This window comes from Rhinopithecus roxellana, chromosome 12 (genome assembly GCF_007565055.1).
Source record: "Rhinopithecus roxellana isolate Shanxi Qingling chromosome 12, ASM756505v1, whole genome shotgun sequence".
NCBI classification, from domain to species: Eukaryota; Metazoa; Chordata; class Mammalia; order Primates; family Cercopithecidae; genus Rhinopithecus; species Rhinopithecus roxellana.
This window is the reverse complement of record NC_044560.1, coordinates 29,796,834-29,816,331: the sequence shown is the minus strand read 5'-3', so window position 1 is coordinate 29,816,331 and position 19,498 is coordinate 29,796,834. Positions and strand designations below refer to the sequence as shown.

General features: G+C 60.7%; 2 protein-coding genes across 3 annotated transcripts; one reads left to right on the top strand and one right to left on the bottom strand.

The window, feature by feature from the left end:
• Positions 1 to 1,395: 1,395 nt before the first annotated feature.
• On the top strand, positions 1,396 to 2,701 carry HES3 (hes family bHLH transcription factor 3). Its single transcript, XM_010357402.2, has 4 exons — positions 1,396 to 1,437; positions 1,547 to 1,642; positions 1,746 to 1,827; positions 2,236 to 2,701. Exons 2-4 carry the CDS (start codon positions 1,562 to 1,564, stop codon positions 2,607 to 2,609), a joined length of 537 nt encoding a protein of 178 aa, XP_010355704.1. The 5' UTR covers positions 1,396 to 1,437; positions 1,547 to 1,561; the 3' UTR covers positions 2,610 to 2,701.
• A 1,770-nt stretch (positions 2,702 to 4,471) lies between these two features.
• Positions 4,472 to 19,212, bottom strand: GPR153 (G protein-coupled receptor 153). Of its 2 annotated transcripts, XM_030913221.1 has the most exons (7): positions 18,944 to 19,163; positions 11,659 to 12,123; positions 10,826 to 11,255; positions 8,827 to 8,877; positions 8,452 to 8,644; positions 7,559 to 7,743; positions 4,472 to 7,122 (listed from the first exon to the last, which is right to left on the bottom strand). In XM_030913221.1, the coding sequence occupies exons 2-7, from the start codon at positions 12,012 to 12,014 to the stop codon at positions 6,457 to 6,459; spliced, it is 1,881 nt and encodes a 626-aa protein (XP_030769081.1). In that variant the 5' UTR covers positions 12,015 to 12,123; positions 18,944 to 19,163; the 3' UTR covers positions 4,472 to 6,456. The 2 variants fall into 2 exon arrangements, with proteins under 2 accessions (XP_030769081.1, XP_030769082.1); XM_030913222.1 differs by lacking the exon at positions 8,827 to 8,877 and having other exon boundaries at positions 4,474 to 7,122; positions 18,944 to 19,212.
• Positions 19,213 to 19,498: the final 286 nt, after the last annotated feature.

The window sequence follows — 19,498 nt, the reverse complement described above, 5'->3', positions numbered from 1 at the left end:
GGCTGGGGGGAGATACCCCGGCTTGACAGCGCTGGGGGGCGCACCCCACCCTGAGTCCCTACACAGAGGCCGGTTTGTTCATTCCTCTGCCACAGGGCTCAGCTGCAGAATTTTTGCGACTTCCCTGTCACCCTCAGAAGCAATGGGGGCTGCATTGTTCAGAATACCATTTTACAAACCCCAAAACTAAGGGCCCATGGGAGATGTCTAGGTTTGAACCCAGGGACTTCCTGGAGGTCAGCCTTCCTGTCCATCACAGCGACTACAGTTCAGCCTCCTGGAGTTCAACCAGGGGGATGGCCCCAGAGCCTTGCTGTAGGGCCTAACCCATCCTGGGGCGAGTGCTCCAGGCACCTCCTCCAATGGGTCCCCCATAGTTTGAATCATGGATTGGGGTGTGGGCCCTGGGCCTCTCGAAGTGTGGCCTGGAGCTCTTCCCAGAATGTCAGTGGCCTCCTGCCACCACCACCTGTGCGTGGAGCTGACAGCAGGCTCATGGGAGTGGACTTCCAGTGCTTCTCCATGGGGAGAGGGTCTGCCACCAAAGCCACCCAGCCTGGAAGCCCAGGGCTGTGGGGAAGGGGGAGGAAGTCGTGTTCACCCCACCTGCCTCCTGGGAGAAGTCTGCGTTGGATTCTAGCAGTGTCAGAGAACATGGGACCCAGGCTACACCCCCACCAGGACCCCTCCCAAGCCCAAGGCCCCAGCAAGGATGAGACTGGCTGTGGCCCCGAGGGCGGGCTGCACGCTTTAATGGGACACACGTTGCTGTGTGGCCCCCGCGGGCTTGGCTTGTGCCCGGCTTTGAGCAGCCACAGGCAGAAAATTGCTGCATTGTGCCGACATTTAGGGCAACTAATGCGGCGTTGCGGGTATGGCCAGAGCATGAAGTGCACAGAGAGGCGTCACCTTGGCATCGTCAGTCCCGAGGGAGCCCAGAGCCCTGTCATAGTCATGTGGCAGCCTGTGGCCAGCTGGCCCAGGTACCTCCCCAGTAGGTGGCCCCCGGAATGCTTGCACTCCAGGGTATCAAGGACTTGGCAAGTGGGACTGGAGAACTTACAGGAATTGGGACAGGATGGGCGTGGAGGGGGTGGACATGGTAGGGGTCCTCAGACTTGGGAAGTGGTGGAGGCCAGAGAGATAAGGAAAAGACAGAGAAAGGAGAAGGGGGGGTCCCTCGGGAGGTGGGGGGGGCGATCCTGAAGGTGAGAAGAAGCCTGGGCTATGGGAGGGGGCTGAGGGAAGGAGGTGGGGAACTTCCCGATGCGTCTTCCCTTGGTCCCCTCCTCCTCGAGGTTTCTAGAGTCCAGAGGGCCTCATTGACATGTAAACGAGGGTCCCTATAAAGGCAGCACTGCCTCGCACTGGTGCATGGACTGCAACATGGGCACGGAGCCTGCTGCCCGGGGCAGCCTCCCTGGCAACTTTCGAAAGGTCTGGGGTCTTGAGGGTTGAGGGGCAGGCGCCCTTCCCCACGAGGTGGGGGAGCAGAGGGCAGGAGGGTGGCAGTCCCACACACACTCTGAAGGCTGTTCATCTGCAGATCTCCAAGCCACTGATGGAGAAAAAGCGACGAGCACGCATCAACGTGTCCCTGGAGCAGCTGAAGTCGCTGCTGGAGAAACACTACTCGCACCAGGTGAGACTCAGGCAGCGTGGGGGGGGGGGGGGGTGATACGATCCCAACCTCCCTGTCTCCACCTCGGGAGCCCCGCCTAATAGACCTTTCCATGGTGGGGTAGATCCGGAAGCGCAAGTTGGAGAAGGCCGACATCCTGGAGTTGAGCGTGAAGTACATGAGAAGCCTTCAGAACTCCTTGCAAGGTACAGGGGAGGGCTGGAGGGAGTAGGGGGAGGCTTGTGGGATCAGAGCCAGGGATGCCTCAAGGACCTCTTGAGCCTGGGCTTTTGAGACCAGCCTGGCAACATAACAAGACAGCAAGACCCCCATCTCAAAAATAAAGAGGACTGCTCGGAGGCAGGTGGGCAGCTGGTGAGGAGGGGGCGCCAGCTCGCTAGGGGTCGAGGGAGGAGCAGTAAAGCCCAGGCTGGCTGTGCGATTGCGATCTGGGTGGTAGGAGGTTTGGACCCCGGGGGAGACGTTCGGGTCGTCTGACCTCTCCGCCCTCCTCTTCCCTGCGTCAACACCCTTCTTCCCTCCTTCCCTCTCCCTCCCCTCTTCCCCTCCCCTCCCCTCCCCTCCCTGTTTCTCTCGTCCGCTCTTCCCCACAGGGCTCTGGCCTGTGCCCAGCGGAGCCGAGCACCCGTCGGGCTTCCGCAGCTGCCTGCCCGGCGTGAGCCAGCTCCTTCGGCGCGGAGATGAGGTCGGCGGCGGCCTGCTCTACCCCCTGGTGTCCGAGCCGGCCGCCGGCAGCACCATGGACAGCGCCGGGCTGGGCCAGGAGGCGCCCGCGCCGTGCGGCCCCTGCACCCCCGCCGTCTGGGCTCCTGCTCCGGCCGCCAGCGGCCCGCGGTCCCCACCACCCCCGCTCCTCCTCCCCGGAGGTCTCCCCGGCTCGTCCGCCAGCGTTCCCCCGCCGCAGCCAGCGTCGAGTCGCTGCGCCGAGAGCCCTGGGCTGGGCCTGCGCGTGTGGCGGCCCTGGTGAAGCCCCGGGGATGGCCTGAACTGAAGGCGCTCCCTATTTGGTCTCGCGACACAGGGACTATTTTCAGCACGCCCACAGTGACTGCCGGAACCTTCCAGTCGTCCGTTCTGGTCCTCGGTCGGGGGTGGCTTGGAGAGGGCCGCACACCCCGCTAGCGCAGGGAAATACTCCCAGCCCTTCCGGACTGGGTCTGCGCGTCTGGGCATGATCCACCCCCACTCCAGCTCCACCTACACACGCCGGACCGCTCGCTCTCCGCGCATCCTCCGGAGGGGCTGGGAGGGGGTGTCCTGGGCTGAGCCCCTTTCCCAGGGACCCCTGGCGGGCAACCCGCCCGCCCCCACCCCCGCCCGGCTGCCGCGCAGCGGTGGGAATGTCTCAGTTGGCAGCAGCGCAGAGCTGACCCCTCGCAGCGAGGAGAATTGCTGCCCCGCCCCGGCCCATTCAGCGGTCCGCGGGCGCCAGGTTCCCACCGGTACAAAGCGCGCTTGGCTCCGCCCCGCCGGCGAGGGGCCCCCAGCCTCCCCTAACCCGGGACCCTCTTGGCTTCCAAAGACCTCCTCCGCAAGCAGTGCTGCCCACCCGGCCGGCGCATTCCCCGAGGCCTGCCCTTCTCAGAAGCCCCGCCCCTAAGATGCACCGCCCCACCCGGACGCCCCGCCCACGCGGTTCCTAGAAGGGACCCATTGCTTGGTGGCACCAGCTTGAGGGCTGCAAAAGTGGACCCGGTGCCTCTCGTGGGAGAAGGGAACGCCTTTCGCTCGACAAAGACCCTGGCCCACATTCCAGGCCCGGACCCCGTAGACCCCCGCAGCTCCAGATCCCTAGGGCTCCCGGAGAATCCAAACCCTGGGTGGCTCTCGGAGCGCGCTGCACCACTTTAATGGTCCACAACGAGGTCACTGCTGCGCACGGACTTCGGTGGTGGGAGGTTCTCAGGTCAGATTTTCTTCCCCTGGGCTTCTGGCCCAGGACCCCGGGCCAGCGAGGGGGAGCTGGGGTTGTGGGGTCAGAGATCCTGGCACCTCCTCCCGACAGCTTATAATTCAGAATAAAGCCAGCGCGAATCTGTGAAGTGGGTATCAAGAGGACATTAGAGGTCTAATGTGTCCCACCCCTGCGATGCCTACTTAGGTGCGTATTTTGGAACCACAAATATGAACTTTCTATAGAAACTCTTCTCTTTTTGGACTTGAGTGCCCTGGCCTGCAGGGCACTAAACCCGTCCTGATCCAAACGCGTGAAGGACCCACGGTCCTTCAAAAGCCGGCGCCACAGTCACACCTAATGGGCTCGCTGGAGTTGGGGCGAGGGTGGGGGTCCCGGCTGTCGCCGTCCAGGTTGGCCTCTCGGGTCTGTGCTTCCTGCGGTGTGGGGTGGAGTAGAGGCCAGGACAAATCCCTCTGCAGTCCACCAGGTGGCGGTGTTGCACTGCGGACCCAAAGGTCCTGCCTGCAAATTCCAGGAGGGCCGAGGCGGGACAGGGGCTCAACAAGTCCCAGGTGGCTTAGGCCCAGCTCCTATTGCCCTGACCTGTTCGCTCTCTTCAGTCAAGCTCACGGTGACTAGCAGCCCCAGGTGCCAACCCTGGCGCAGGGGTTGCCACCTGGGCTAACAGGGCCTTTCCTCCACTGGTGGGCTGTAGAGCCCACCCCACTGCTTTATCCTGTTGTTACTCCAGGACCATCTCACTCCTCACTCGCTGGTGGGACTGGAGCATTTGTCTGAAGACAGAGAGCAAGTCCAACCCCCCAAAAATGGCACACTACCAGAACTCAGGGTCCAGAGGAAGACATTAAGGGGCAGCTGGCCAGCCCTGCTATGAACTTGTAGAAGGGTTTTCCATGAAACCAGCCTTGGAATGCCAGGTGCAAATCATAAGGAAGTTTTTATTGGGTCCTGTACAGAAGAGAAATGCTCAGTTGTCAAAAAACTACAAAGGGATCCCTGGCTCTGGGTGTGCTATGAAGACAACTCCCTCCCCAGTGAGGCCAGGGTCAAGTTCCTTAGAAACGCAGCGAACAGGCCTGGAGGCCGGACAAAGTTTGGGAGAGAACTCCAGGCCCAGGGTCCCCCCCTTTATTTTTGTAAAAACCGCAGGACTGGAGTGATTTAGGGGACTTTGTCCCCCTGTAAGTATTGCCATTGGATATGAAACACAGAGCAAAACCCCAAGGTGACAAATGAGTGAAAACCTAAGGTGACAAGTGGACAGACGCCCCCCAGGTGGAGGAAACAATGGCTAGCTGGTGACCTCTGCCCCTACGTAACTTGTCAGTCCTTGAAGGCACAGCAGCATTGGCCAGAGATGGCCCCTCCCGCGGCCAGGGCTGGATTGCACTTCCCTGCCTTGCTCACCTGTGGCCACAGCTCATACCCCCAGTTACCCCACAGCCAGGGACTGGAGGGGCCTCTGAAGCAGAGACAGGCTTAGGCAGCCTCCCACCCCACCCCAGCAGCTTCTTCTGGGAGTGGGACCCTATCTGAAGGGTGATGAGATAGGCTTGGCCACCTGATGGCCAGAAGGAACTGGGCACAGGCAGGCTCTATGCTGACCTTGCAAACTACCCCAGGTTTTCATATTGTGGGGCCACTGCATAGGGGTAGGGGTCTGGAGGAGATAGCTTTCTCATCTGCCCTATTTCACCAGCTCAAGGTTATAGCTGTTCCTGGTTTTCCTTAGCCTGGGAAGACCCAGGGCCCATGGCAATACCCAGGCCTGTAAGGGGTCTGCCCAGGAGGGAAGGCAAAGAAATACATTGCTCCCAGGGGTTAGATGCCTGCCTGGAGCCAGGCCTTGAGCTGAGAACCTGGAAGCCCCTGCCAGGATCCCTTCCTGGCCAGGCCTACACGGGTGGGGAGTGAGGCTGGGGATGACGTGGGGACACGGAAGCCCAGGCCCTGCTGCCCTCGTGCTCTCTGCCTGCACCACACACATGGTGGGAGCCATGGAGGGAGCTGATGTGGTGGGGACAGGCAATGATGGCAGAATAATGAGGGTGGGGACACTAATGGTGGTCAAGGTGGCTGAGGTGCCAGTGGTGGTGGTGCAGAGTGTTGTGCTTAGCTGGGGTGGAGTGTGGGTTCCCAAGGGGGTAGGGGGCACTGAGAGTGGGAGGCCTCAGGCCTAGGGGGCCACACCAGGCCACATGCTGAATACAGACCTCCACAAAGGCCAGAGAGCCCTAGACTACCTCTCACACCTGGGCCACTCAGTGGCCAGGGCCTATGACCAAGAGACTTCAAACAGCCCTGAGAGTTAACGTGGTCACCTGCTCATCAGATGGGGAAACTGAGGCAAGACAGGTCGGAAGCAGGGAGACCTGATCAGAGCTTGTTTGGGCTCTGACGACCCCTGTGCTTAGAGACCCTCTGTACCCCACCCCTCCAGGTGTGGCAGTTATGGTGCAGCGTGGGTGGAAAGCCCCTGGGGAGTCCAGTGGCTCCAGCTCAGCCTCTCCAAGGCGGGGCTTTGTTCTGTCCCGCGTTGGCCCTGTCTCAGGTTCCCTGCTCCCGATGTCCTGTTGCCCAGGGTTGGTGATGGCGCAGCTGGACGTGCACATGTCACTCACTACCCAAGCCCAAACTTGGGATGTCACTCAGCTCCCCAGGCCCGACCTCACTCAGCCAGGAACATGCGGTGCCAGTGCAGTCGTCCGGTGCAGCCGTTGCCCTTGGGACAAGGCCAGCTGAGAGGAGCCGGAAGACAAACGCCGAGGCCAACGCCCCCTCATCCCTGGGAGGGGTGGTGCATGTCTGCGCGCGGGGCGGAGGCGGGCGTCTTTGGTGCTGTGGCCCTGGAGGGCGGCCTGGCCTGACTGGCGTCCATGGAGAGGCGCCGGCGGTCCTAGGACGCGGAGCCCAGCGAGTCCGAGTGAAGCGTGGCGTAGCCCGAGGATTCGGAGGGGGAGCTCAGGAAGCTGCTGGTGCTGCCGCCGCCGCCCTCCGCGCGCAGCCCCCCCGGCTCGCCCCACGATGCGCTCAGGCCAGGGTGCAGAGAGCCGGCGTGCGGGTGCGCAGCGGGGTGCGGCCTGGGGCTCCGCTGGGCGCTGCTAGGGGGCGTCGGGGCCTCTCCGGGATCGGTGCCTTCGGGGACGGCAGGTGCAGCGGGGAAGGGCCCGGGCGGGCGGCGCAGGGCCTGTGGCTCGCACTCGAAGGCGGTCAGGGCGAAGGCATCGGGCAGCAGAGAGGCCGAGGCGGAGCGGGGGCCGGGCCCGGGGCGGCGGCGCGGGCTGCCGGGGGGCGAGTCGCAGGCTCGCCACAAGCCGCTGTCCAGGGCCGAGGGCCGCAGCGACAGCAGGCTCTCGGCCGAGCGGCGGCGCGCGCGGGACGGGGGTGCGTCCTCCGCAAAGGCCAGCAGGCTGGCGCGGCGCCGCTCGGGCCCGGCGGGCAGCATCAGGTGCGCCAGGGCGGCCAGGTCCTCGCCGGAGCCCCAGCGCGGCAGGAAGGCGGGCAGCGGGACGGCGGCCCACACGTCCGCGTCATCGTGGGAGAAGCGCCGCGTGGGTGGGACCTGTCAGGACGCGGCTGGCTTTTACCCGGAGCTGCCCTCCTGGAAAACGGGGACAAACCCTTCTCCACCCCGGGGAAGGGCCTTCCATGGGTCAGGGATCAGGCTGTGCGCCGGGGCAGCCTGGCTGGGAGCCGTGAGGTTTGGCGCAGTCTCTCCGAGCCGCAAGGCTGTGCCAGATAGCTGGGGTCGGTTGGGGAGGGCGCTCCTTGAGGACGTTGAGCCGGCAGGAGATAATTCAGGTGACAGGGACCATGGGGGTGGCGGTTGGGGCCCACCCACACAGGCTGTGTGGCCTTTGGCCAGCATGTCCTTGGATGGTGACAGCCACCCCTGCAACTGCAGAAGGCGTGAGATGGGCTCCGAGTGGAGAGGCCTCAGGGAGGTCAGGACACCCCGCCACCCGCAGGTGCGGCCTCTCCCCCAGCCCTGTGCTCACCTGCAGGTACTGCATCTTGTCCTCCTGCAGGGGCCGCAGCGGGTAGAGCTGGGGCAGGCCCCCCTCCAGAGCAGAGATCTCATACTTGGCCGTCCTATCTAGGGCCACAAAGTCACCTCCATAGCCATAGTCCAGGGAGCGCTCCAACACCAGATCCGGGGAGATGCCACCTTCCAGGCTGGTCTCTGTAGGGTGGCAGGGGGTAATGGGGCAGGCAGAGCCTTAGGGCCATGGAAACTTGGGGGCATCTGGGAGGGAATCTCAGGGACCCCCTGACCCAACAGACATATACAAGGTGGGGGCTGGTTAGCTGAAAAGGGAAGTGGAGGGGTTCTGAGTTCAAATCCCAAATATGCCACCCTTTAGCTGTGAGACTGGGCAGGGAGCTCACTCACTGAGACTGGTTCCTTATCTAGGACATGGAGTGGGACCTGAGGTGACCTTGGGAGGACTAAATAACACACACAAAGGGCTGGCAGTGCCTGGACAGAACAAGGGCTGGGCGGAGGGTCATGGTATTGCTGATAATGGTATCCAGACAGGACCTGGGTCTGCAGGAGCCACCAGGGCAGCTTGCTGGGGATCCCTGAGGTTGGGGGGTAAGCCCAGGAGCTCCGCTGGAGCACTTGCAGACATGTCTACCCTGCTCTCTGTTAACCTGAACATCCCATTACGTGGAACCTAGGGCAGCCAAGCCAGATAGGAGAGTGCCCTGTGGGAACCTGGCTTGGGTCCCTTGGACATTCAAGTACTTTTGGGAGTGACAGAGGGGGTGTCTGGTGGTTGAGAATGAAGTCACCGTAGGGGAGTTGCCTGACAGCCGTTTTCTTGCCAACCCCAGTGACCTCTCCCAGACACCACTCTCCCCGGGGCCACTCTTAGGCCATCCTCACCGTCATCTGACTCCTCGTTGTTGGCCATGAGGGCCATGCACTTCTCCCGGACAGCCTTGAGGTCGGCCCGGTAGCGGTCGCAGGCCCAGAGGAACACAGGCAGCAGCAGGGCCTGGGCCACGGAGCACCACAGCACGCAAAGCGCCATCCAGGGTGCTGAGGCGTCGGCCCGCAGGCTGCTGAAGCTCACCACCTGTGGGCACAGGGCTTGGCCTGGCACCTGCAGGACCCCCCACCATCATACAAGATCCCCGAGTCTCGGTCTCCCCATATGTACGGCAGGTCTGACAGGTGGGTACCTGCCAAGGAGAAGGTGCCTTTCGGGAGGAAAGGGCTGGAGCTTGGCAGTGGGAGGCCCCACCCTCCAGGAGCTACCTGGCCGCTGGGCAGCAATGTGTGGCCCTGCTCTGTCTCCCTCCTGGCTGCCTATGAAGAGAAGCGGGGCATAGATTACCACCTCCTCCCCGCTTTGTTTTGAGACAGAGTCTCACTCTGTCACCCAGGCTGGAGTGCAGTGGCTCAATCATGGCTCACTGCAGCCTCGTGATCCTCCTGCCTCGGCCTCCCAAAGTGCTGGGATTACAGGTATGAATCACTGTGCCTGGCTACCACCCCCTTTGAGATGAGGAAACTGAGGTTTAGAGAACCAGGTTTCAAACCTATTCAAGATTCTGCCCCCGCTTCCCAGCCAGTGGCCTCCTTGGCCCTAACCCTGCTTTTGGGTCCCTGCCCAGGGACTCTGCATTCCTCCTCTCCCAGGAGAGACCTCATTGCTCTGTCCCAAAGAGCAATACTTAAGTGACTGCCACAAAAGAGTGAAAGTGTGGATGATGTGGGGATGTTGGTTCTGTCATTTGTGGGCCACGTGACCCTCAGAAAGCTGCTAAACCTCTTTGGGGTTCAGTGTCCTCATTTGGAAAATGGGCTATGAACAGCCCATGCTCTAGAGGGTGAGATTCTGGACACTTTATAACAGCAGCATGGAGTAGCCCCACAAGCTGTACTCTCTTCCCTGTCCTTAAGAGAAGCGGGGATGGCTCCAATTCCCTCCCAGCCCGCCCCTCCCCCACACTGCCCCCACTCTGCTCCCGAGGTGCCTCGTGGGTCTCTGCTGTTTCACGAAGCCCTTGCCCTCCATCCGCACAGGGGCCGGGCCGCCAGGCCCCACTGTACACATGAAGACCCTTAGCTGGAGGGAACCAGGACTGCTGAGGGTGGGGCAGTGGGGGCTGCCTCCTGATCAAGGCTCCAACTCTGAAGCTGCCACCCCCCCAGTCACTGTTCTGGAGCCCGTGTCCTCATGTCCTGCAGTGACTCGGGAGGCAGTCTTGCCTGCTGCTTGGATGAAACACATCAGGCTGGTCTTTACCCCAGTCCTCTCCCTGTCTCACTGCAGACCTTTTGGGGACGGGCATAGAGTCCTGCAGTGGGGAGGGGTTAGCTACTGAGTCCAGACTTCATTTTTGGGCCAAGCTGGTCCCAGTTTCACCAAGAGGACCCTAGTCAGCCCCTCTGGACCTCAGACTCTTGTTGGCAAGGCCTTTCTCACAGCAGCCCTCACCTTGGTCTTCCCCAGAAGTTAGTATCAAGTGCTACTCCCCAACAGACATTTGAGGCCCGCCCTGGCCTTGCTCTGTCTCCTGATCCAGCGCCCCTACCCACCTACGGCACCAAAGCTCCCTCTGTCCATCCTGGGACCTGGACCCACCAGGAAACCCATGGGCACGCTATCCCACCTCTGCATCAAACGGCCCTTGACGCCGGATGCAGTGGTTCACACCTGTAATCCCAGCAGTTTGGGAGGTTGAGACAGGTGGATCACCTAAGGTCAGGAGTTTGAGACCAGCCTGACCAACATGGTGAAACCCTGTCTCTACCAAAAATAAAAAAAATTAAAAAAATTAGCCAGGCGTGGTGGCGGGTGCCTGTAATCCCAGCTACTTGGGAGGCTGAGGCAAGAGACTCGCTTGAACCCAGGAGGCAAAGGTTGCAGTGAGCTGAGATTGCACCATTGCACATCCAGCCTGGGCAACAAGAGCAAAACTCTGTCTCAAAAAAATAAGTAAATAAATAAAATAAAACAAAAACAAAAAAACGGGCCTCGGGTGAGGGGAGCAAACTCTTCTTCACTGTGGCAGGAAGGCCCTGGGCCCTGCAGTTGCCAGATGTGGGCTCGAGTCCCACCAGGCTGCCCTTACTCTAGGCAGGTCTTTGCACCTCTCTGAACCTCGGTTTCCAAATCTGGAAAATGGGGACAATGATCAAGCCCATCTCAAAGGACTGGGTCTTAGGACTCAACCACCTGATGCCTGGAGTATGAGCAGTCCCAGGGCTGTCCCAGAGACAGGCTCCCCTGCCCGACGCTGTCACCCACCAGCACAGGGAAGCCCATGAGGCAATCGTAGATGAAGACTATGGTGGTCACGAGGCCCGTGATCTGCAGAGAGGTTTTGGCGGGCTCCGAGCCATCGATGGAGGAGCGCCGCTTGCCCTGCGCATCCTCCACCACGATGGTGGGCACGGTGAAGGCGCGGTGGTCGGCCCGGCGCCCCACCTGCACGGCCAGCGTCTGGAAGAGGGCGATGGCTGTGCAGACCACACCCATGGTCACGCTACCGCCCACCAGCAGCAGGAAGCAGACACCGAAGCCCAGGCCGATCTCAGCCACGATGAAGCGGCAGCCATGGGTGTAGAAGCGCTCGCTGGTGTCGTGCCAGCCAACGGCAGGCAGGGCCGACAGGATGAAGGACACCATCCAGATACCCATGACAGTGTGCACCGCCTGCTTCTTGGCATTGCTTAGCCTGGCATGGGGCAGGGTGGAACAGAGGGATCTGGCGTCACCCACAGCGGCCTCCCCAGGCCTCTGGGGACCTGTAGGGGATCCTCACCACCCAGGCACCCCACACCCCCCGGTACATCATAGTCATGGCACAGCCAGTGTGGTAGGGCCTTGTTCCTTGCATAGGAGATACTATGAACATTGTCACACGTCCCTCTTCCAAGCATTCTGTATTGGCTGCTTGTGTCTACCCATGCAAAGCTACGTGTGTGCCCCCAGCAGCTTACAGCAGCCCCTCCTGAGCCTGCCTGCCCTCCAGCATGCCACAGGTGTGGCCACTCCTATGTGCACATGGGCACACCAGATATGTCTTTGTTTTCATGCTTGCATGGAACCCCAGGAACCCCAGAGCTTCACGTGCTCACCGGTAGTTGACGGGCCAGCAGACCATCCACATGCGGTGGTAGGAGAGGGAAGTGACGGAGAAACAGGTGGCCAGGGTGAGGGTGTAGAAGGTGGACACGAAGACCTTGCAGAGACCCTCATTCCACTCGAAGTCGGGGCGCTGCCGCCGCAGCTGCACCACGGAGTAGGTGGCAATGGGCACAGCCACGTTGAGCATGTGGGTGGCCGCAAGCGTACACAGCAGGAACTCCAGGGCCTTCCACTTCTTCTGCTTGGCGCCAACGCTGAGGATGCCCCAGGCATTGGCCAGCAGGGAGAGGCCCCCACATGCCAGCCAGCCCACTGCACTGCCAGGCAGCCGCCGCTCATCACTCATGGTGCAGACCAGAGCTGACAGGCGGCTGTGGCATCCTCCTTGGAGCCAGGTCTCGGGGAGCAGCAGCCCTCACTCCTGGCGGCTCAGGGATGCTGGGGACCATGAGCATCTGTGGGGGGTGGCAATGGGCACTCAGTGACTTCTGCTCTGGCGACAGCATTGTAGCCCTTGGGTACTTGGGATGGGAGATGGCGAGCACTACACTTTGAATGTCCCCTGCAAAACTCATGTTGAAATTTAATTAAAACTTGTGTTGAGATTTTATTTTATTTTATTTTTTTGAGGCGGAGTCTCGCTCTGTCGCCCAGGCTGGAGTGCAGTGGCCGGATCTCAGCTCACTGCAAGCTCCACCTCCCGGGTTTACACCATTCTCCTGCTTCAGCCTCCCGAGTAGCTGGGACTACAGGCGCCCGCCACCTCGCCCGGCTAGTTTTTTTGTATTTTTTAGTAGAGACGGGGTTTCACTGTGTTAGCCAGGATGGTCTTGATCTCGTGATCCGCCCGTCTCGGCCTCCCAAAGTGCTGGGATTACAGGCTTGAGCCACTGCGCCCAGCCCAATTTTTGTATTTTTAGTAGAGACGGGGTTTCACCATGTTGGTCAGGCTGGTCTTGAACTCCTGACCTCGTGATCCCCCTGCCTTGGCCTCCCAAAGTGCTGGGATTATAGGTGTGAGCCCCATGCCCTGCCCTGCCTGGCTAGTTTAAATTTTTTTGTAGAGATGGGGTCTTGCTCTGTTGCCCAGGTTGGTCTCAAACTCCCGGCCTCAAGCAGTCCTCCCACCTTGGCCTCCCAAAGTGTTGGGATTACAGGTGTGAGCCACAGTGCCTGGCTATGAAACATTTAAGAGGTGATTAGGCCATGGGTGGGTTTAATGTGTTTACAAAAGGGCTTCTGGGAGTGAGTTCTCTCTCAGGGAGCTTTCTCTCTTCTGCCATGTGAGCAACAGTGCTGCTCCTCTCCAAAGGACACAGCATTCAAGGCACCATCTTTGAAGCATAGACCAGGCCTTGCCAGACACCAAACCTGCCAGCACCTTGATTTTGGATTTCTCAGCCTTTCTTTTTTGAAAAACACATTTATATATGTGTGTATTCTTCTCTCTCTCTTTCTTTCTTTTAGACAGAGTCTTGCTCTGTCACCCAGGCTGGAGTGCAGTGGCACCACCTTCGGCCCCTGCAACCTCCACCTCCCGGATTCAAGCCATTCTTGTGCCTCAGCCTCCCGAGTGGCTGGGACTACATGCATGTACCACCATGCCCGGCTAATTTTTTTGTATTTTTAGTAGAATCAGAGTTTAACCATGTTGGCCAGGCTGGTCTCAAACTCCTGACCTCAAGTGACTTGCCCACTTCAGCCTCCCAAAGTGCCGGGATTACAGGCATGAGCCGCCGCGCCCTGCCTTATTTTTATATTTTAGAGACAGAGTCTCACTATGTTGCCCAGGCTGGTCTCAAACTCCTGAGCTCAAGTGATCCTCACATCTAAACCTCCTGAGTAGCTGGGATTACAGGGCGAGTGCTCCCACACCTGGTGAGACATAAATCTGTTCGTCATGAGTTACTGGGTCTTAAGTACTGTGTTACAGCAGCACAAATGCCCTAAGGCAGGGAAGGCCCCAGCACACCATGACCTATCTGGCCCTGGCTTACATCAGGCTGTACCCTCCTCTCCACCCCCGGGGAGGCCCCTCCTGCCCATGTCCCTGACACCCAGGGGCTGTATACGGGGGTACCCAATAAGTGTGTATTCCTTCATTTCCATCCACTCCTGGTCAAAGCTCAATATCTGGGTTTCCTTCCAGGTTACCTGAATCCTCAGGGAACCAGCCATGGTGGGTCCAGATGGGCACTCTTGCCCCGTGCATGCCCTGACACCATCTCAGAACAAGTCCTCTTGTCATCAAATGTTCCAGAATCCTCACACAGCCCATGCCAGAGCCCCCCACAGTGGACACCTCTGCCGCGCTTGCCTTCATTCCACTTCATCAGGCCACATGAGGACATGTCCAGGACATGCCCCCTGAACCTCTATTTCCCTCTCCCGTTTCCCAAGTGACATGTTGGGGAAGGAAGCTGGTCACCACTTTCCTGACCACCCTGAGAGGGGGCAGGCAGTCTGCTATGTCAGCCCCCAGCTGGTCTTCCACAGCCAGACCCCGGGCGGGCGTTAAAGCCCCCACACAGCAGTGGTATGGCTGGGGCAAGGTCGCTGTACCTTCTCCTCTAAGAGACTGCGGTTCTTCTTCCACGGGGAGGCGGAGGTGGACAGCAGCCACATCTCTATAGCCCTGGGCCCAGGTGTGGCACACAGTGGGTGCTCTGGGGTAGTGGCTAGTCTCATGCTCTGGTTGGCTTGGGCAGCAAGGGCCTGGAGACGGCCCGTAGACCAGACCAGAGCTTGACTCTGAAGTCAGAGGAAGTGCCGATGGCCTTTCCATGTGAGTCAGGGACACAGGATGCTGGGCAGCAGGCACGTGGCAGGGGAGCAGGGAAGCACCCATCCTGCCAGAGGGCTGGGCAGCGAGTCCCTCCCTCACCCTTCCCAGCCTGGCAGCCCTCTGGCTGCAGCCCAGGCAGGCAATATGGGAGAAGCCAAGTGCCAAGTGAAGGCCTACTTTGTGCTCTGATCACACTTAACTGGCCCTTCTCACCCAGGGCCCATTTAGCCTCATTTGCTCTCTTTCTCATGCTCTGGTCCTCATGGGCATCTACAGCACCAGACACGCCCCACGTCCCCCAGAGAGGAAGTACCTCCAGCTCAAGGTGGGGGACCGCTGTTGCCTTAGCCAAGGCCCCTGGCTCTCGGGCAGGGAAGGCAGCGATGTCCCAGCCACCAGTTGGCAGGCCTCCTGCTTGTCTTGTCCAGAGTTCTTTCTTTTGTTTTTTGAGATGGAGTTTTACTCATTACCCAGGGTGGATCTCAGCTCACTGCAACCTCCGCCTCTTGGGTTCAAACTATTTTCCTGCCTCAGCCTTCCAAGTAGCTGGGATTACAGGCACCCGCCAACACCCTGCTAATTTTTTGTATTTTTAGTAGAGATAAGGTTTCATCATGTTGGCCAGGCTAGTCTCGAACTTGTGACCTCAGGTGATCCACCTGCTTCGGCCTCCCAAAATGCTGGGATTACAGGCATGAGCCACGGTGCCCAGCCTCTTGTCCAGAGTTCTTTTGGTCTGTCCGTGGCCTGACTTCCCCTGGACCTTCCGAGGCCCCAAGGAATGTGTCTTATTCATCTTGGTGCCCCTGCCCTGGACCTGCCCAGACCCCTGACCCGTGGAAGGAGCCTAGTCTGGGCGACATTGAGGCTCCTTCACTGGCCTTCTGGGTGGGTGGGGGGGAATGCTGTAGCCAGGGAAATTCCTTCCCAAACGTTTATTAGATTTCTGCTTGCACAGTAGCCTCCTCTTCCCCATCCCAGACCCAGCGTGGGAGGCAGGGTGGTCCCTTGGACTCTATCAGCCCCTCCCGTGTCTAGTAAACCACCCTGAGTGCAGCGTAGAGGCCACATGGTATGCAAGAAAGAGTGTGGACTCCACTGAGGCTGCAGGGCCCCAAGACCAGCTTCCCAGTGAGTCACGTGACTCCTTTGTGCCTGAGTTTTCTCCTCTGTAAACTGGACATAATACTTACCTTGAAAAATGTTGTGGGTAGTTACTGCACTATGCCAGGGAAAGTGCTTAGAATGCAGACAGGCACATAGTAAGCACTCAGCAAAGCCTCCCCATCTAAATAAATGTCTCTCTTAAAGCCCTCCCAGCTCACTGAGCTGTGCTTTTTTTTTTTTTTTTTTTTTTTTTTTGAGACGGAGTCTCGCTCTGTAGCCCAGGCTGGAGTGCAGTGGCCGGATCTCAGCTCACTGCAAGCTCCGCCTCCCGGGTTCACGCCATTCTCCTGCCTCAGCCTCCCGAGTAGCTGGGACTACAGGCGCCCACCAGGTCGCCCGGCTAGTTTTTTGTATTTTTAGTAGAGACGGGGTTTCACCGTGTTAGCCAGGATGGTCTTGATCTCCTGACCTCGTGATCCGCCCGTCTCGGCCTCCCAAAGTGCTGGGATTACAGGCTTGAGCCACCGCGCCCGGCCTTTTTTTTTTTTTTGAGATGGAGTCTTGGTCTGTTGCCAGGCTGGAGTGCAGTGGCATGATCTCGGCTCACTGCAACTTCCGACTCCCTGGTTCAAGCGATTCTCCTGCCTCAGCCTCCTGGATAGATGGGATTATAGGCACGTGCCACCACGCCCAGCTAATTTTTGTATTTTTAGTAGAGACAGGGTTTCATCATGTTGGCCAGGCTGGTCTCGTACTCCTGACCTTGTGATCCGCCCGTCTCGGCCTCCCAAAGTATTGGGATTACAGGCATGCACCACCTCGCCCAGTTAATTTTGTATTTTTAGTAGAAACGGGGTTTCTCCATGTTGGTCAGGCCGGTCTCGAACTCCCAACCTCAGGTGATTCGCCTGTCTGGGCCTCCCAAAGTGCTGGGATTACAGGCGTGAGCCACCGTGCCCAGCCTTGTGCTATCTCTTATGGGCCAAGACACTGAGCTTGGAGGTGCTGGGGAGCCTCAGACCTGCGGGCAGATACATATTCACTGGGTCCAGGACCTGGGGCAGACTAGCCTCAGGAGTGAGGGGAGCACCGGGCCACCTCCAGCCTTTGGGGTGCCTGGCAGCCTTTTGAGGGTTCAGAGCAGAGTGTGAATAATCGCTGTGGGCGAGAGGGCTGCAGACACCAGTGGTCTTTACGCTATCAAATAGGAAACTGGACTCAGCATGCACTTATCAAGTCAACATATATTTCTACTTGCCCAGGGCCGCCTCAGCTGGGAGACTGGGAGGCCTTCCCTCAGATGCCCAACAGGCTCTGTCTAGCCCCTGTGACCTTGGCCCAGCCCAGCCCACCCTGTCCACGTGTTGATTACTGGTGCAGGGTGGTGAGGAAGGAGCCACAGGCTGCAACCAGCCCAGCCCTTCACGGTGCCAGTTCTTCCTCTCGTCTAGCCTAATGGTGCCTTACTGCCAGGAAAGGCTCTAGGTCGGAAGTGCCGTGGCTCACGCCTGTAATCCTAGCACTCTGGGAGCCTGGGCAACACGGTGAAAACCTGCCTGTACAAAAAATAAAAAATTGGCCAGGCGTGGTGGTGTGAGCCTATAGTCCCAGCTACTTGGGAGGCTGAGGTGTGAGGATCACCTGAGCCTGGGGAGGTCAAGGATACAGTGAGCCGTGATTGTGCCACTGTACTCTAGCCTGGGCGACAGAGTGAGACTCTGTCTTACAAAGGAAAAAAAAAAGGTTCTAGGTCTGTGGGCAGGGGCACGTGCTCCTCTTGTAAACGGGCACGCTCCTCCAGTGAGTGCCCCCGAAATTCTTCCCCATTGTAAAGCTTGTCCAGCAGAAGCAGGGAGAGGTGAAGCCCTTTGCCCTGGCCAGCACATGCCTGAGCCAGGATCCAAACTCCACTTGCCTGACACCAAAGTCCTGGCCTCTCAAACCCTAAACTGTTGGGGAAAGGGGCATTTTTTTTTTTTTTTTTTTTTTTTGTCCCTAGAGCTGAGGTCTTTCTGAGCCTTAGGTCTGCAGGGCAGGTCTCACTGTTCCCACACGGCAGACGGGAATACTTCAGGCAGAAGCTCAGGCCAACACGGAGAGGATAGTGTCAGGGCTGGGTTTGGATACAGGGTACAGGGCTCACTGTATCCTTGACCTCCCCAGGCTCAGGTGATCCTCACACCTCAGCCTCCCAAGTAGCTGGGACTATAGGCTCACACCACCACGCCTGGCTGAGTTTGGGGACAGGCACTCCTGGGTGCTGTAGTCCTGGCATGGGAGAGGAATGTCCTGGGGGGCGGGGCGTGGACACCGGGTTCCAAGTGCAGAGTGACAAGAGGACTGGTTGTGTGGGAACAAAGTGTCCCTCTGGCTCTGGGGCAGTGACCACAGACCCACAGATTGCACCCTTTCTGTTCATTCTTCATAGAATGAAGCGGCCACTAGGGCCAGACCCCAGGCTGGGATCCCCACAGTGCTGACGGGACCCAGGATGGCACTGTCTCCTGCTGGGAAGTTTCTCCTGCAGGGTACTTAAAGCATCCCGCAGCATCTCAGGACCTGGCGTCCCACCTCCCCGCCTACTGCAGGGCCGACTGCAGGTGCGACCAGAATGGGACCCACCCGGCCTCCCTCCGCAAGACCCGCGGGCGTGGCCGGGGCGTGACGTCACGGCTCCGGGCCAATGAGGCCGCGCGGCCGCGAGGCCCCATTGCGCAACAAAGAGAACCCAGAACTTGAAAGGATTCCCCGGGCTCTGGCTGCGCCCCGGCTTCCGCCCCCAAGCCGGTCTCCGCCCACGCTGCAGCCGATCTGTTCCACGGGGCCCGGCCTGGCCGTTGCCCAGGGAGGGACGCGCACCGCGAGACCTGGACATCTCCGGCACGCCCCCCCCAGTCCCCGCCCCTACTGTCCCAACCCCCCGGGGTTCTAATCCCCCCCCCGGCTCGTGCAACCCCCGCTTCGACTCGCGTGCTCTCTCGTGCTGGTCCCCAGTGGGTCCCCCGAGTCCTGCCCCACCTCGAGGGCGCGTCCGAACGACTGCCTGGGAAACCTGGCGGGACTGCGGCCTCTGGACCCCTCCGGGTTGCGCTGAGCAGGGGCGGGCTCGGGATCTCCAGACCGCCCCGCCCGCGTCCCCTGAGAGCCCCCAGGGACGGCGTTGCCAGGTCCCGATGCAGGGGGACGGAGGGAGGGGCTGGCCCCGGGGAAGTTACCCCGAAGGTCCCCAAGTTGGGGGGGTGCCAGCGCTAAGCGCCGCTCGTGGCCCCTCGGACGGACCCCGCGACCGAGAGGGCGCGGAAAGCCCCCTCCTTTCCCGCCATGTCCTCCCCCCGGGGTCCTCCGGCCCGTCCGCCCCCAGGGGCCAGGGCGGCGGCGCTCACCCTGCATTCGGGCGTCCGGGGCTCCGGCTCGCTGCTCCCGCCTCCGGCTCCGGCTGCGATTCCCGCGCCTTTGGGCCGAGCGCGGGCCGCCGAGGGCCGCGAGGGTGGCTGGCGGCGGAGCGGCCCGTGGGCCGGGGCATGCTGGCGGCGACCACCGGCGGCCGGCGCGCTCCGCTCGGTGGGCTCGGCCCCGCCGCCCCTCCCTCCCCTGGGTGCCTCCGCCGCCGCCGCGCTCCGCTCCCGCCGCTCCGCTGCTGCGCCGGGCAGCCGGGGGCGGGGGGCGGGGGGCGGAGCAGGGCGCATGTCTCCGGCGGGGCCTCCGCGCCGCCCCTCGGCCCGCCCCGCCCCCGCCCGCTCCGAGGCGAGGCAGCCGCGGCAGTCTGCCGGTCTGTCAGTCCGTCCGTCCGTCCGTCCGCAGCCCAGCCGTGCCCCCGAGTCCGTCCGCGGCCAGGCCGAGCCACCCTGGGCCGGTGGCTCCCAGCTCGGCTCGGTGCACACTCCCGACGCCGCCTTTAGACGCCGGGGCAAGACCCAGGCCCGGAGCTCTGGGGGTCC

Coding starts and splice junctions, on each gene's coding strand:
- HES3 (XM_010357402.2), top strand. CDS start 1,562: ATGGAGAAAAAGCGACGAGCACGCATCAACGTGTCCCTGGAGCAGCTG. Junction 1,643..1,745: donor AGAAACACTACTCGCACCAG/GTGAGACTCAGG, acceptor ATGGTGGGGTAG/ATCCGGAAGCGCAAGTTGGA. Junction 1,828..2,235: donor CCTTCAGAACTCCTTGCAAG/GTACAGGGGAGG, acceptor TCTTCCCCACAG/GGCTCTGGCCTGTGCCCAGC.
- GPR153 (XM_030913221.1), bottom strand. CDS start 12,014: ATGAGTGATGAGCGGCGGCTGCCTGGCAGTGCAGTGGGCTGGCTGGCA. Junction 11,256..11,658: donor TGCTGGCCCGTCAACTACCG/GTGAGCACGTGA, acceptor GCCCCATGCCAG/GCTAAGCAATGCCAAGAAGC. Junction 7,123..7,558: donor ACAAGATGCAGTACCTGCAG/GTGAGCACAGGG, acceptor GCGTCCTGACAG/GTCCCACCCACGCGGCGCTT.